General features: G+C 51.4%; 1 protein-coding gene and 1 long non-coding RNA gene across 12 annotated transcripts in view; one reads left to right on the forward strand and one right to left on the reverse strand.

Moving 5' to 3' along the window:
• Positions 1 to 16,474, reverse strand: part of Lmo1 (LIM domain only 1) — a 36,643-nt gene that overhangs the window by 2,323 nt on the left and 17,846 nt on the right. For all 4 annotated transcript variants that reach the window (NM_001302205.1, NM_057173.3, NM_001302206.1 and 1 more), the window contains one exon: positions 2,569 to 2,782. In NM_001302205.1, the coding sequence (NP_001289134.1) occupies positions 2,569 to 2,782 (214 nt within the window). The remainder of the gene's footprint in view (positions 1 to 2,568; positions 2,783 to 16,474) is intronic.
• Positions 1,960 to 9,694, forward strand: Gm44781. Of its 8 annotated transcripts, none has more exons than XR_003946852.1 (4): positions 1,960 to 2,030; positions 2,935 to 4,281; positions 5,520 to 6,402; positions 8,795 to 9,694. It is a non-coding gene; the product is annotated as a predicted gene 44781 (long non-coding RNA). The 8 variants fall into 8 exon arrangements; XR_001778252.2 differs by lacking the exon at positions 1,960 to 2,030 and having other exon boundaries at positions 2,777 to 3,122; positions 4,098 to 4,281; XR_003946857.1 differs by lacking the exon at positions 1,960 to 2,030 and having other exon boundaries at positions 2,777 to 3,122; positions 4,098 to 4,281; positions 5,520 to 5,712; positions 8,799 to 9,694.

The raw sequence follows: 16,474 nt of genomic DNA on the forward strand, positions 1-16,474 counted from the left end.
CCTACAGTCAGGTGTAGACATCATCGCCCTACACCCATTTCAAGTTCCCACCAGAGTCCCTAGAGCACCACGATGGGCCCCTAACAAAGCCTCCAGACCCACACAAGCCTAAATTTCAGAAGCCCTGATGAGGCTTCTTGAATTCTGCTTGTCGTGGGCTGTGTATTCTCACACAGTCACTTGGAACCGCCCAGAGTCCCTGTTATCTCAATGTCAAAGGCCAAACTGCATCCCTCACTGGACAATGCACTTGGCAATGCCTAACCTTAACCCTAACTGAACCTGTGGCTCAGGGACAGGCTAAGAGCTTACAAAAAACTCACCCCATCTGATCCCAAGGCAGCCCTGTGAGGTCAACACTTATATCATCCCCAGTCAAGAAGAGAATGAGTCACAGAGAGATAAACAACTCACCAGGGCACATGCCTGGCTCCTTTGGGAGAGTGATATATGCCCCCTGATGAGGCTTCTTGCTTTTAAAACTACAGTGCTTTCTGGGGCTGCAGCTCAGTTGGTAGTGTGCTTGCCTAGCATGCAAGGAGCTCTGGGTACACGAGTACCCATGTGGTTGTCAATAACCCTGGCACCCAGGAGGCAGTCGGGAGGAATAGGAATGGAAGGTATCCATGTCTACATGGGGAGTTCCAGGCCAGCCTAGCTGACACGTCTCAAAAATAGATAAAAAAGACAGTGTTTTATGAAATTGTATTCTGCCATAATCTCACTGTGCCACTCGCCTATGCCTCCTTGGCCGTCTTGGAATCTCAGCTTATCTTTTTGTAAAAACGAAGCTGCCAGGACAACCCGGTCTGCCTAAAGATGCTTCTCACCCAGAACTGATCCCCCAAAACAAGTTCCGAGGGGACCTGACACAATGGTCTCTTTGAGAGGGCATCCCTCCTCTCAGCTGCTGGCTACAAAGCTCTAGGGACAGGAGGACAGGAAGTTCACTCCCTCCCCATTCATGGCAATTCTTGGCTGGGTGCTCTAATGGTCTGAGCTGACCAAGCTCCTCCTTGCTTCCTTTCTGCTGAGCAAGCTCCAAAAGATGCAAGTGGGCTGAGAGGCGGGTGGTGGGGGCCTCTAATCCCCGATTTGTCCGATTTGTCTGATGCAGGCTCAGACACCTGCAGACCAGCTTGGCTCCATTATTCATTGGCCTGAGCTGCCTGGTGACTCAGATAAAGGCAGACAAAGGCTGGGCCACAGCATCTGCCTGCCAATGGGGGCTTTTTCTGCCACCAGCAGTTGTAAAGGCCCAGGCTCTGGGCAGCCACTCCTCCCTAACCTACTAGCTTACCTGGCTCCAGAAGCCATTCATTACCTCTCCCAGAGCATAGGGGGAAAGCTTCCAGCCCCCATGGCTTGGCAGGGCCCTGAAGTGGGTGCCTGGAAGTTCCCGACAAGCCCACACTGAACTACAGTGCTCCTTCCCATCATGATGGCCGGCCATCATTTAGATAGTCACCTCTTCCTAGCCTGCTAATTCAATTACCCAGGTAGATGTCCCAAACCTCCAGGCACAAAAGCCCCTTTCCATGTCCTTGAGGGTTGACTTCCCAAGAGCATCCTTAACCCTTCCTCCCAGCCTCAGTTTCTCATTCCACCCTAGAAGCACTAAATACCATCACTTAAAAAAAATATATCTGTTTCTAAAGCTAAAGGCAACAGTTGAAGGGAAAGGTCCAGACAGGTAAATCTCAGGGTCTCTGGAGAAGGGAGCAGTTTCCAGATAACCCTGCCCCCCTCCAACTAGTCCTGACTTGAGCAGAAGTCCCACCAGCTCTCACCCCCATCCTGCTAATTAATGCAATGGGCCTTTCTTCCCCACAAGGCCGCCCAGCCACCATCCAGCAGCTAGTGACAGAGCCAAATGCAGGTGCTGGGTCTCAGCCAAGGCCCCTGCTTCATGGCTCCCTTCCAGCCTTGCTGATGTCATAAATGGCCTAAGGGAGGGTTAATTGGGGAAGGCAGCCCCAGGGAATGAGATCCAGGTTATGGGGGAGAGGCAGAGCTCTGAAGAATGCAAGGTGGGCTATAGGGGGGTTTAAATGGAGAAAGGTTCAAAACCAACGGCTCGGGGCTGCTTCAAACCCAGATCTTTAAAAAGCATTGGCAGTCCTCGTCCTAGGGTATGGCTCCCTGCCAACCAAGGCAAATGAGAACCTAATCCCAGTGCACCTGGAGAGGAGGACTCCTGGGAGAGGTGGGCAGGAGACTCCACTGGGAGGAAGGCCCAGGCAAGTCTAGGCTACCTCATCTGCTCCTCCAGGCCCCTCTGAGATGCCCATAGGAGATGGGTGAGGCTGAAGCCAGGATGCTACCCATGGGAAGATTATCTTTGAGTCCAATACTTTACTAGTGCCTAAGTAGATACTGTGGGGCCAAGTTCAAGGAGGTGAAGACATAACCCTGCTCTCGGGTAGCTCGCAGGGCTGACACGAGGCAGTGAAGAAGGAGCATTCGCACAGCTGTGCACCCAAGCTGCCTGGTTTAGAGCTCGGGGTCGAGTTGCACCAGGCTAGAAGGATGGGGGCTGTTCAAGTAGGGCAGGACAGCAGGACCCACCTCAGGTAGTCACGCCGGCACAGGATGAGGTTGGCCTTGGTGTAGAGAGTGGAGCCCACCTCGCCCAGGCGACAGTCACAGCAGGCACACTTGAGGCAGTCCTCATGCCAGTACTTGTCCAGTGCCTTCAGCAGGTACCGGTCCTTGATCTTGCGGTTGCAGCCTGCGCAGCCCTTCTGTTTCCCCTTAGGTTGGACGGAGAGCATCGGCACACCTGTGACGGGAAAATCAGACAGATGGGCCTGGGACTGCCCTGGAGCTCTGGGGCACCACCCCCTTCCAGGGAACGGGTCAAGTATGTCTTTCTCTTGACTGTTTCCTCTAAGAAAAGGCTCTCAGAGCCCTCATTTTCTATTTCTTCCTCAGGCCTCAAGCCTGGTCTATTGGGCAGCACGCCATAGCCTATGCCTTGGTCCTGTCAAGACCCATCTAGAAGCTGCTGGCCTTGCTGGGCTCTTCTCCTTCCTATTCACTGTCCCCTGTGTGATCTGATCCTCGCAGACCCACGTCCTCCTAACACAGCTACAGCTGGCCACCACAGGTCTAAGAACAAGGTTCACTGAGATTCCTAGATCGTTCTCATTCTCTTCACTCTTTCTTGAAGGGAACAGGCACTGTGCATTAGACCACCCACTATGTACAGAACAGTGGGACTGGGAAGAGAGTGGGAGGCTCAGGGTGGCGGCTGAGAAGGCATGGGAGAACTCCCCTCAGGAATGCTTTGGTCAAAGGCAAACTTCCATGTGGCCTGGCCTGAGAGAAAGAGGGAGGTTCCAGAGCCTCGGAAGTCTGAGCCAATCTCCCAGTTTAGGAATCGCCCTGCACCAGCTCCCTTCCAGCCTGTGCAAGCTTTATAGGAAGCAACAAGTACCAGGCAAGACTCGGTGTGTAGTTATTGAAGGCAGAGCCTGCTTGCTGGTAGGTAATCTCCCCTCAAAAACACCCTTGTAGACAGCATGATGTGCAAGTGTGGGCATGGGCGAGCACTCAGTCACACATGCCTGGTCCCTTCCCCTGGAACCACTGGGAAGAGCAGCTGGGGAGGAATTGGGGACACACAGTATCTAGGGGGAGGAAGAATAAAATTGCTGGGCGGACGGCACAGAAACCAAGCCTGTGGTTGTACAAGGAGGGCTGCAAGAGAAAAAGCCTCGTAAGAAAAGATGGGGTGGGTTAGAGGCAATCTTTACCCATGACCCAGGCACAGCCAGCAAAGCCCACCCTTCCTAAATTGCCAGCTCAGCTTCCAACATGCCTCAAGTCTCTGTTTCCACCGGCCCTATCCCGACCCAAAGACCTATGCATGTTCTTTCCAGGCACAGCATTCAGTTCCAGCCCGAGGTATCTTTCCCATCTGCAGCTCCAACTCTGTGTCTAACCGCAGGCCCAGATCCCTCCCTTTCCTTTCCCTCTTCAGGAAGGAATGTCCTCTGGCTTCAGGGGAGATCCTGCCACCTAGTGACCGTAGAGTCACAGGTATCGGGTCAGAATATCCCTCAGTTTTCCAGGCAAATGCTCTGCTCCTACAGATGCGGAGACTGAAGTTCGGGTAGAGCGATGGCTAAACCACTAAACTGCGGATGATGGGGATCTATTCCTGTGCTTTCTCAACCCAGTCACCCCCTCTGACCTCTGCTGGACAGACCCGAGGACAGGGAAGTCCCCTCTAGAGAAGAGGGCTCAGACCTACTGCAGCACAAGACCAAGGGACAGGTGAGGGCACGGAAGAGGAGGCCACATAGATGCCCCTTGTCAGGCAGAGGTCGGTTTCCTTTTCCCTCCCTCCTTCTATCACCATAGGACCATCTGTTAGCTGGGAAGTTCACTGCCTAATTTCCTTAATGCAGCTCTAAAGGTTAATTGGTCTGAATAAGAGAGAGTGTTCAGGATGACGGCTGTCCCAGGGTCAGCCCGTGTCTCTTCTGACAAAGCCCAGATCTGCCCACGAAGCCAACCTCAGGAGAAGTTCCTTCTAAGGCCTGGCCTATAGGGAGGGATAACGTGTAGGAAAATAAAGGGAGACCCGGATGGGAAGACTGTCCCCTGGGGCCTTTGGAAGGGAACCCATCCAGGACAGCTGTTCATATAAACACTAACTCAGACCTCAAGCCTTATAGTCTCAGCGAGACAGACTGCCGTCCTTCTCATTCACCTGGTATGCAGGGGGCGGGGGGGGGGGTTCCCTCTAGGGCTCTGTACTTGGGCTCTCAACTCCTGTCTCCCCAGGCCCCTCTAGCCTACCAGCCAGCCAGCCCCCTGCAGACCTCCCTGCCCCTCCTCTTCTGGCTCTGGGAGCAGAGCCTGAGGCCATGCACTTTCCATTAGGGAGATAGCAGCCCTCTGCTGAAGTCCATTTGGGATCCATTTTAGCGTTATCTAAAAATCAAATCTACATGGTAATCCTTTTAACGTACTCCCGACTTCAGGGGGGGAAAAAAAACAGCTTTGCACTCCTTCAGGAAAGGTTTTAAGCATTACCCAATAATTACTACTCACGAATGAAAACGCCCATCTTTAACAATGGAGACCACTTGTGGCCACACACATGCCCAGGCACATGCTTGGGTACACAGACTAGGCCTGGCAAATAGTCAGTTCACTTAGCCCATGTGCCACCCTCAATCCCAGGGAATACAGGAATGAGATTTGAGGTGAGACAGGCTGAATTCCTGTCTCTCTGTTGCTCGAAGGCAGGTAGCAGGCCTGATGAGGAAGTGGCCAGGCTGTGAGAGCAGTCTTTCAGGTAAAGTCTCCAGGTCCAATTCATCAGCATCCAGTTACCTAAGGGGTCTGTGAGAGGCTCCAGGACGGGTACAAACTCTGATTCCTGGGCTCTGCAGAACTCAGACATTTACACTCAGCTCTGCAGTGTGGGGCAAAGCCAGACACCTTAGTAAGGTCTGAGTGAGTCTTCACAGAGATCATTGGTCCTTCCCCTTACATCTCCCTAGAGAGACCCTCTGCACAAGAAGCTGCCTGCCAACCAGACCCACAACCTCAGCCAACTCCTACCTATGCAGCCCAACCTAGGCTGCTACTTCCAATGGGACGCAGGTTTCTCCAAACAGCAAAGCATGTGGGCTCCATCTGGACAGGCCTGAGTCACAGGAGAACACCCTGCCCACCCCAGCTACCCTCAGCAAGGTCAGTTTTCCATCCTAGTGTGTCTCCTACACCCTGCGGCAGGTCGCTGGAGGCCATACCTCAGGAATGCCCCCCTACTGGTCTGCATTATTGCCAGTGATAGAGACTGCACCTGGGGATAGACAGACTGCACCAGCTCCTGGCAGAATCCTGGTGTCTTTGTCCTTGTAGCCTACAAGAGAACCTTCCTTAATTCTACCCTAAGGGAGGTACTCACCACTGATCTGGGAGAAATACCATTGTCCAGGCTATGTTTTAGGGGACAGAGTGAACAGTGGGCTCTAGGCTGAGAGCTAGGAGTGCAGACCTTGGGGAAGCAGGCCCCTCCTTTCTGACCTGCATCTGTGGCACAGGGCCATGAGGTCTTGTTCAAAGACTGTGGTGGGTCAAGATGAAGCTATGAATCTAAGGCCTTAGCACAGAAGCTGGGATAGAGTAAAGGACAGCATCCACTCCATCAGGTGCTATTCCTTTGGGTACTCGTTTCATTTAAACTTTTTATCATTTTGAGCTTTACATTTTTTTTTTAAATCAACCTCAATCTTGCTCTGTGTGTGTCGGTATGTGGTTATGTACATGTGAGGACATGGAGGCCAGAAGCATTGGATCCTCTGGAGCTGGAGTTAGAAGCAGTTGTGAGCCATCAGACATGCGTGCTAGGATGTGATCTGAGGTCCTCTGTAAGAGCAGGTGTGTTCATAACTGCTGAGCTATTTATGTATGTGTCTGTGTATGGGTATATACACGGAAGTGCAGTACCTGTGGAAGTCAGAAGGGGGCGTTGGGGCCCCTGGAGCTAGAGCTAGAGGCTGTTATGAGCTACCCAACACAGGCACAGGGAACTGAGTTCAGGTCATCTGCAAAAACAGTACCCATTCATAACCACTGAGACATCCATCACTCCAGACCCTGGCTTTCTATGTAGCCCACACTGACCTCAATCTCATTATGTCATTGAGGACAGCCTTGTTCCTCCTGCCTTTGCCTCCCAAGTGCTTGGCTGGCAGACATGCTTGTGCTACCATGCCCAGCTTTCCAACTTAAAATAATCTTTTTGGCTCCCAGAAAAAAAATGCAATAATAGGAATAAGTCCCAAGTGTCTATTTCCTGTATCCTCCTCCTTTATTTATACTTAATACTTTTTCCCCATGAATCATCTAAGAGTTGATTTCAGACATTAAGTCCCTAAACCCTAGATGCTTTTGGTGTACAAACTACCAATTGCTAAAATCAAGGGTAAAACCAGCCACAGTGCTAGGAAATGATCACTGGAATCCTGTTTCCCAAACTACACATCCTATTGAGATTTCATCAGCACTCCCAACAACATCGTTTATAACAATGTTACCAGGCAGTAGCAGCACACACCTTTAATCCCAGCACTCAGAAGGCAGAGGCAAGTCAAACTCTGCCTTTGAGGCCAACTTGGTCTACAGAGCAAGTTTGAAAGACTACACAGAGAAACCCTGTCTCAAAAACAAACGAACAAACAAAACAAATGGACAATGCCCTGGGTCACTTGTTACATTCCCCCCTGTGCTGACTAGTTTTATGTCAACTTACCACATCATGGGAGAGGAGGGAACCTGAGAAAAGGCCTCCATAAGATTTGGTCTTGGGCAAGCCTATAGATCATTTTCTTAATTAGTGATCAATGTGGGAGGGCTGGGCCAGTCCCAGGACAGCCCACTATGGGTGGGACCATCCCTGGACTGGTGGTCCTGGGTTCTATAAGAAAACAGGCTGAACAAGTCATGGGGAGCAAGCCAGTAAGCAGCATCCCTCCATGGCCTCTGCATCAGCTCCTACCTCCAGGTTCTTGCCTTGACTTCCTGTCCTGACTTTTTTAGAAGGAAGTATAAGCAAAATAAACCCTTTCCTTGGTCATGATGCTTCACACAGTGATAGCAACCCTAGCTAAGACACTCATTCACTTGAACCTAGAGGAGTTCCTACGGGTCTCAAGGCACCAGCAGTTCTGAGGCAGAAAGGACATTTATTTTTAGATTATCCCTGATCTGAGTTTATCTGATACCAGTTCCTATAGACTTCATTAACCCTGGGCTTTATAGTTTTCTTTCCTCTTTGTAAAATGGGTACAAAAGCACATCTTTCCAGGTGTAGTGGTGCATGCCTTTAATCTCAGCACTTGAGAGGCAGAGGCAGGTAGATCTCTGTGAGTTCGAGACCAGCCTGGTCTACATAGTGATTCCCAGGACAGCCAGATACTATTTTGAAAGAAAGGGGGAAAGGAAGGAGAGGAGAGGAGAGGAGAGGAGAGGAGAGGAGAGGAGAGGAGAGGAGAGGAGAGGAGAGGAGAGGAGAGGACTTCTCAGAGAGCATCCATGAGTAATAAAGGAGTCTTTAGAACTAGTTGAGCCTGGCAGTCAAGTTAGATGCATGTCTCTGACCCAGTGCACAGCAAAGTTCACCTGTCATAGCCCCACCTCGGGATCCTACAGTAGGGATAGACACTTCCTTTGCAGAGAAGCTAATGGATATGAACCTGCCACTGTGGTCAGAGTCACAAGGCTTCTGGTCAGAGTTCAATGCCATCCAGCAGCCAGTCCAGTGGCCAGAGCAAACATGTCCAGGAGGAAGTCAGCCCTGCTTGCTTTCCCAAAAGGCAGCTCCAGCAGCCAGGCGATTGAGAGAGGACAGCTGTGGGGCTCAGATTCTGAGCAGTGTTCTGGGGGACCAGCTACGAATAGCCTTAGTATCCCTCATAATCCCTTAAAGGACCTCCATGTTGGTTCCAGAGTCAGCCAGAGAAGTAGGAGACTCACTTGTAAGCCCTGTTCAGAGCCTCATAGCACAAGGATGCCTCTTGCCTTCTGGGTTCTCCTTTCTCACCATGGGCATCCCTGCCCCTGTGACAGGCAGGGACTCTGGGCTGGGCAGTACAACCTAGCACCCTAAGGCTTTTACCCACTGCTGTGTTAACTGCTACCATCACTCCCATTCTAAAAAGTGAGGTGTGGAAAAGGTTCCCAACTTGTCTGTAAGCAGGAAACAGAGCTGGGATTTGAACCTTGGCAGTCTATCTCTGGAGCCCAAGCATGTGACTTTCTCTGCTCCAAGGCAGCGCTGTATCGATGAATGCTAAAGCGACTCACACAGGAGACTTCATGAAGGTTGGAAGACACTGCAAAGTATGAAGATGCACTCAGCCGCAAGACACATGGGTGGAGCACACAAGTACTCCTCCACAGTCATGGAATCACAGGGCCACACAAGAAGGGGCTATGTCCATTTTATTCTCCCCCACCATAAATTCTATCAGTGCCCAGCTTGGAACGGACACACACCAGGTGTTCAGCAACACATCTGGAGGCACATTCATGCTTGCAAGTGTGCATATGCATGACTGGGTCCACACACAGGTTCATGAGCTGATGTAAATCTCCACCAAGGAGGCACAGGTGCACACAGACATGGACTGTCACACCCATCACTCTAAAACAAACTCGGATTGGAACAAAACCTGGCACCTTGGGTACAGGAGGAAGCAGAAGTCACATGAATCCCCCAGCGCTCAGCCCTGTCATCATCCCCTCCCACCTCAGCAGCTGAGAGTAGGACTCAGAGGGTGTCATAGATCAGGGCTCTTGCCATCCACCTGGGCCTATCCCAGATGTGGAGCTGCAGAGAAGAACCCCAGCAGAGCCCATCTGTGCCCCTCCTAGGCATCAAACCCCTTGAATAAGGCAATTTGAAAGTGTAATCTAACTCTGCCTCATCTCTCTCTCGCAATCTCGTTTTCTCAGAAGTAACTATTCCGCACAGGCCCGCCCGCACAGCCTGCGAGGCGGCTTCCATTTCACACTGGTTTTATCTCCACAATTTCTCGTCTCAGTGCACTTCTATCCCAGGCCCCGCCACGTGGCAGGTGAGGCCAGAGCTAATAGCATTTCCTACTCATTTGGAATCAAAAGCCAAGAGGAACAACTGTTGGAACGCATGGCCATGGTCACCCAGTCCATCCACTCGTAATGACCTCTCTGTGAGTCCTTTTGCAGTGTGGTGTTTACTAGGTCAAGGGAGGGGGGGAAATAGAGGCTCCCCTAGCCTCCAGCTCCCTACTGACACATGGGAAGTAAAGCTGGGAGACGGCTGAACTAATGAAATGGGGGTCAGCTCAGGGGAGAGACTGACACCTCTGAAGTCAGAGAGAGGGTGGGTTGGGAGTAAGCATTTGAAGACTCATGGTGGCCTCGGCATGAATTCCAGTTCTGTCATTTTTCCAGTTTTGCCTCAGCTTACTCAGTGACTGAATGAGGAGAGACTACGTTAAATAATCATTTCAAAGATTCGCTTAGATCATAGACATGAATTCCTTATAACAAAGTTTGACCCAGTAGCTGAAGACAATCAGCTATGAGAATGTACGGCCATCTATGCTATGATCCAGCAAGTCTATCCCTAGATCTGGGGAAGAGGCAGAGCTGCTGCGGGAGGGGGTGGAGGGTAGGGGGTGGGGTGGGAGGGAGATGAGCTCCAAATCTGGGTGACAGAAGTGGAAGGGAAGGCTCAACTCACAGCTGAGGGTTTGCGTGTGAAAGATGGCTGGGTAGGGGATTGCTGGAAGGTTCTGGAGGGGGCCTGGCACAGGACAAGACACTGGAAAGCAGTCCTACAACAATGTCAGTTCTCCTAATTGCCAAGCCCCGCCCGCCCCCAGTTGGCTTCAACAGAGAGAACTGCCTGGCAGTTTCCCTGGCACCTGCTGCCAGTGTTATCCCACTCAGCTGGAGGGTGGCACTCCACATCATCCCTCCCCGAGTGCTCCAGGGTCACTGTGAGCCAGTGGCCAGAAATCCCATGCAATCTGTCCCCTGATAAACCCAAGAGTGGCACAGGCACAGGTTGCTGTCTGGAAGCTTCCACGCCCAGCCTGCTCTGTCTCAGAACCATGATGGCATCACCCTGTCTTTTTCTTATACAACGTGTGTGTGTGTGTGTGTGTACTTTCCTTAAGCTCCATGCAGACCATGCTGAGGAGGAAAGCTTGGAGCATGATGCAGGGACAACTAAGGACAAGGTGGGCTGCTTGGAAGCCGAGTGCTGACCCAGGCTCCGCAGAGTGGAGCCCCCCAGGGAGCAAATTCCAGTAGAGTAAGAGTAGGAGGCACTTATGCAATGGGCTTTGGGGGAGGCCAACTGTCCTTAGCATCTTGCATTGGAACCCCCCAAACCACTGTGACCTTGGTGTGTCTAGAGGCAGAAAGCGGCAGAAAGCGCCGAGGCCCTGGCTAGGGAAGAAAGCTAGGCCCTGCACAGCCTGGAGTGTGGGATAAGAGTCGTGCAGTCTTCATCTACCTGGGCACTTTTGACAGAACATCAGATCAGTGGCTTGCAAGCAGCAGATTAACTTTCCCACACTAGGGCCTGGGAGGGTCAGAACCAAGGCACTGGCCTGTCCTTTGTCTAATAAGAGCCTGTTTCCTGGCTCATGGACAGCTGTCTTCCCACTGGAACTTCACACACCAGGAGGGAGGCGGGAACTCTCTGGGCTCCCATGCATAAGGATACCAACCCCACTCATGAGGTTCTACCCTCAAGGGCTGTATCTCCTATCTTCACTATGGGGATTGGGAGGAGACACACACATTCCAGGAGCCAGCTGAGAACGTTTAGACAGGCTGGGAGGAGGAAACACCATGATGGGGGGCAGCTTCGTGGGCTGACCCACAGACTCCCTTGGTCTTCTTTGGTCCTTCATCAGGACCTGGACGCATAGGAAGCTGTGCATGCTCACTGAGGTTCATTGACTGGTATGGTGCAAGTACCTAGTGCGGCCTCTCCCTCTCTATGACAGGAATGGATATCTTTTCTGTTTGTTTCCCTGCAATCTCAAGCATAGTTTAAAAGCTATAGATCTAGGCAAGGCGGCGGTGGTGGCACACGCCTTTAATCCCAGCATTTTCAGGGCAGAGACAGGTGGATCTCTGAGTTCAGGGCCAGCCTGGTCTACAAAGCAAGTTACTGCATAGCCAGGGCTACACAGAGAAACCCTATCTTGGAAAAACAAACAGGCAAACAAACAAACAAACAAACAAACAAACAGCAGCTAGGAGCCCTGATTACCAGCTGGTCTTTGTGCCCTTCCCCACCTCCCTTTAATAGTACCCACACCATCACCCCACCCCCAACCACATGTTCCTAGAGAAACTCAGCATCAAACAACACACACACACACACACACACACCTCCTGCTCCCCATCCTAGCTAGCTCTTCTAGCTCTTTCCATTTCCAGAGCTACTTTTTTGGGGGGGAGGGGCAGGGTCTCCTGTAGCCCAGGGTGGCCTGGAACTCACTATGTAGCCAAGGATGATGTTGAATGTCTTATCCTTCTGCGACTACCTCCAGAGTGATGGGATTACAGGCATGTATCACCATTACCCAGTTTAGTAGTGCTGGGGCATCGAACTCAGGGCTTTATGCATGCTCATCAAACACTCTACCAGCTGAAGTACACCCCCAGACCACCAGATCCACCTTTCACCCTACTTTGGGCACAGGTCCCACAAGCCTACTGCTCTACAACTCATTCTTCACTCAGCAGCAAGAGAAGCTTTTCCAAATAAACCAGGCTGCTGGTCACTACCCAGGTTGGAACAAAGCTTCCCACAGCTTTCAGTACAGTGAGCGTGGCACACCTGCTTTGCATACAGCCTGTAAGAACTTCATGCAGTATGGCCCCCACCTCCCCATCCCACAGTGAGCTCCACCACACTCCAGATCCACCTCCTGCCTCGGGGTCATTGCACATACAGGCTCTTCAGTGCCTGTTGCCTTCCCATCCTGGGGCTTAAATATCAACAGAGAGGACTTTTTCACCCACCATACTCTCTCTCTCTCTCTCTCTCTCTCTCTCTCTCCCTCCCTCCCTCCCTCCCTCCTTCCCTCCCTCCCTCCCTCCCTCCCTCCCTCCCTCCCTCCCTCCCTGTCATTTCCTTTTGAGTTTTCAATAGCAACTGACCATTGCTTTTGTTTTCCTTTGGAAGGTGTAATTCTTGAGGTCTGTCTTCTCTACAGCTGTTCTCCTCATACTGAACCCGACAGCCGCCCTAAGCATAGCTTCAATAAATGAATGAAGAGACTTAATGGCAGCTATCCAGATATTACTGGCAAGCATCTCTGGCTGGAGTGGGCAGATTTATGTAGGCAGGTGCCCAGAGCAGGGAGGGCCCTGATGGCATACTGCTGCCCCTCTGCCACATAGCCCAAGACACCTGTGGCTCGGTGGTCCTAAGAAAAAGAAAGAGACAGCTATGGTAGCAGCACTCAGTCCTGCCTGCCACGAACGACTTTTTTCTCTTGTATGTATGCATGCATGCATGCTTGTTTGTAATGGGTGCCAGGGATCAAATGTGGCTCCTCGACCTCATGCTTGTACAGAGAGTACTTCATGGACTGAGCTCTTTTGAAGAGAGTTTTTGAGAGGTGAATCCCAGGGCTCTACCCCATGATTCCTTTACACATAAACACTCTGACCTGCTCAGGGTGTGACAGGCAGAGCTGCAGGGTTCATGGGTCTGTGGGAGGCCAACAGCGCAGTCCTTTCCTCTTCAGCTTGTCCTGAACCCCTTGGCTCCTCATACAGACCCTATGTACCTTGCTATTCTCTGAAGGTCCCTCTGGGTATCTAAATATGACCACTTTCCCCTTGTAACCGAGGCTGAGCCTTTAGGAGCCGATGGGAAGAAAAGACCCCTGAAATTTCCTATAGAGAACTCCAGACCCAAGCCTTTTTCTGTCCCGAGTCTCCCAATCCTATCCCAGGCTGCAGAAGCCAGTTCCCATGTTCTTATAGATGTGTTACCCGGAGCCACACATCTGTGAGAGGGATGTGTCTGGAAGCTGTGTTCCCCAGACGGTGACTCAGCAACAACGTGGGCACCTGTAAAGCCAGCGTCACCCATCTAATGAAACGGGGCTCCCAAGAGGCCTACACTCTCCACAGAGGAGGAGGAGGACTCACACTCTCAGACAAGTCTCAATTTCACAGCATCAGGGACATGAGCACCAACTCGCTGAACCAGAAAACGAGAGTCTGGCAGGAGCTGCAGACACACCGTGAGCGTCGGGGATCAGAGATTAGGGCCCTTTAAAATCAATTTTGAATTCAAAGTTTTAAATGTGTTCTCCAGGAGGCACAAAGAGGGGACCCTACAGTCTGGCTCAGCCTTCCCAGCTGCTGGGCTCTGCTTCCTTCTTGAAGCAGCAGAGCACAGCACCTGCTAGCTACAATGAGTCGGACACTGGAGGAAGACAAAAACAAACAAAAAAAAGACTGGAAACTTCTAGGTACAAGCTGCAACAGCATAGGGCTGAGGCTTCCTGTTGCCACCCCAAAGGCTGCGATAGCCCTTCTCTGTAGGAGTGGGAGGGACCCAAGCAGCTGAGATGGTGGACTCTGAGGTGGGGTAGCTATGGATTCTAGACCAGCCATGGGCTCCCAGGGGAGATCCTTGTTCAGAATAAACTTCCCTTCTAGCAAAATGGAGAGAGAAGACCTGGAACATACCCCCAGGGGAGCAGGTGTGTGTGTGTGTGTGTGTGTGTGTGTGTGTGTGTGTGTGTGTGTGTGTAGCACAGCCCCAGGGAAGCAGGGGTGGGGGTAGGGGTGGAGGTGCTGGATCACAGGCTCCAGGAAGCAGGAGGCCACTATGTGGCAGTCAGTAGAATAGACTCCTGCTAATGCAGCTACCAGCTGTACCACATGCTATGGGTAGCTGGGAGCTGCCTGTTGGACAAGCTGTCTGTCATCTGTCAGGCCATGTCTGGGGGACTGTGAAGTCACCACAATACACAGGGCAAAAGGTCTCACCAGGAACCTGGGCAGATCAGATTATTCCAGCCAAACCCTGGAAAGGGCTTCAGAGCTCGTAAGAGGACACTCACCAGAGTGTGCTCCAGGTATCCCTTCTTGGTCCTGTGCTCCAACCTGGGGCCGGCCAACCCCAGTGACTTTTCACCTACAGTCAACCCACGGCTGATGTCTTCTCAGATTGTGTAGGGAAGCAACCCTCTAACGCTTCTGATCCCAGTGTTTCTGCGAGCCCAGCCTCCCCCACTTCTCCTAAACCTCAGGCCCTCTCTATGCCATAGTGGTCCTAAGATATAAACCTCAATAACCATGAAGCATTCAGCAGGGGACAAACAGCCACAGGAGCATCAGCGTCTTGGATCCACTTCATGGGGAGCTCCTTATTTTTTAAAAGGAACACTGAACAGCAGCTGGGGTTCCCAGACCACTTAGGGGCAAGGAGGCAAGGACCCCCTAGCTTGGGAGTGGGTTGCTGGCTTTTCAAGGAAATTGCAGCGAAAGCCTGGGTAATGCTCCTTTTAGTTACAGCATAAACTGTGGCGATAAAGCGTACCTGGGGAATGTTTGTTTAGAGAAAGCACTAATGATTTCTTCCCCAGTGGTTAATAAATTCACTTCTAGATCAATTTGTACGCGATAGAGCCCGGCGAGCGGAACCCGCGCGGCGGGCACAGTCGAGTGTGTCTTTTTCAGTATAAATGATTTATTACAATGATTAGCGGCACATAAACAATTTAAAATACAACGCTAATTAGTTTGGGGAAGAAAGGAGGGGAAAAGCCGCCCTGCCTCTCTACCCATTATGTTCTACTTCTCTAAGTATGTACTTTTTAATTAAATCCAAATGTCACAATAAATTTAAAGTGTTTTATTACAGCTCAGGCTAACTGAGGCAGTCAGGCAAGGTTCACCCCCTCCCGCCCCCCCCCCCAAGGCATCAGTAGGCAGGAGTGGGGGTGAGGATCAAGGGCACCAGAGGGGCCTGCTCACATCTTTCCTCCTGGGTGAGATCTCCACGGGCTCCTGTAAACCCCTCCGGGTTTCTGCAGCTCTGGACTGGCAAATACTAGAAACTCCCAGGTGCCTCCAACCTTCTGCTCACCTTCGCAGTCAGCTGAGTAGAGTCTCTTCCTCCAGGCTTGATCTGAGCAGTCTAGAAGACAGTCATGTCTCCATGATGGTCCCAGCTGTCCTCTACCTACTTTAACCACTTGCCCAGAGAATTTTACCTAAAGGCCCTTCCTGTGTGCCCCTCTTAGGGGGATGACCTGCTACGGGCACTTCAGTTTCCGGGGTGGGGGAATGCAGCAGAGGGGATCAGTGAGAATTTAAGGATTCTGACATGCCTGGGTTCAAGTTGAGGCTCTACCACTGGCTAACAAGGTAGACTTGTTCTTTAGTCTCTCCAAGAACTTCAACTTTTGCCTAAGCAAAACCGTAGCAGCCATACCCAACTTACAGTGTAGAAAGAATGCAAACAATTAAAGCAATAACACCCATAATTCTTCGCATGCTCCACAAGTGGTAATTACTTGTCAAAGCCCTTGAGGTGAGCTGAAAGAGTGCCAGCCCTATGTCACAGACCAGAAAACTGAGGCTAGCCAGGTTACAGTGAATCCCAGAACCCAGCAAGGACCAGACAGTGGGTAACCTCTCCCAGAAGCTTGGACGACTAGGGAATTTTTCCCATAAACAGCCCTGAGCCCTGTTCATTTAACAACAAATGTCTTAGGCTAAGGAGATGGATTAGTGGTTAAAATACTTATCACCAGAACCCTCATAAGAGTTGGAAACTGTGTTGCATGAGTCTATAATCCCTGTCCTACTACAAGAACACAAGAGGCAGAGACAGGAGAATCTCCAGAGGTGTGCAGCCCATCCAGCCTGGTGTGCACACAAGAGACCCTGTCTCAAATAAGATAAAAGG

The sequence above is a fragment of the Mus musculus genome, chromosome 7 (assembly GCF_000001635.26).
Source record: "Mus musculus strain C57BL/6J chromosome 7, GRCm38.p6 C57BL/6J".
NCBI classification, from domain to species: Eukaryota; Metazoa; Chordata; class Mammalia; order Rodentia; family Muridae; genus Mus; species Mus musculus.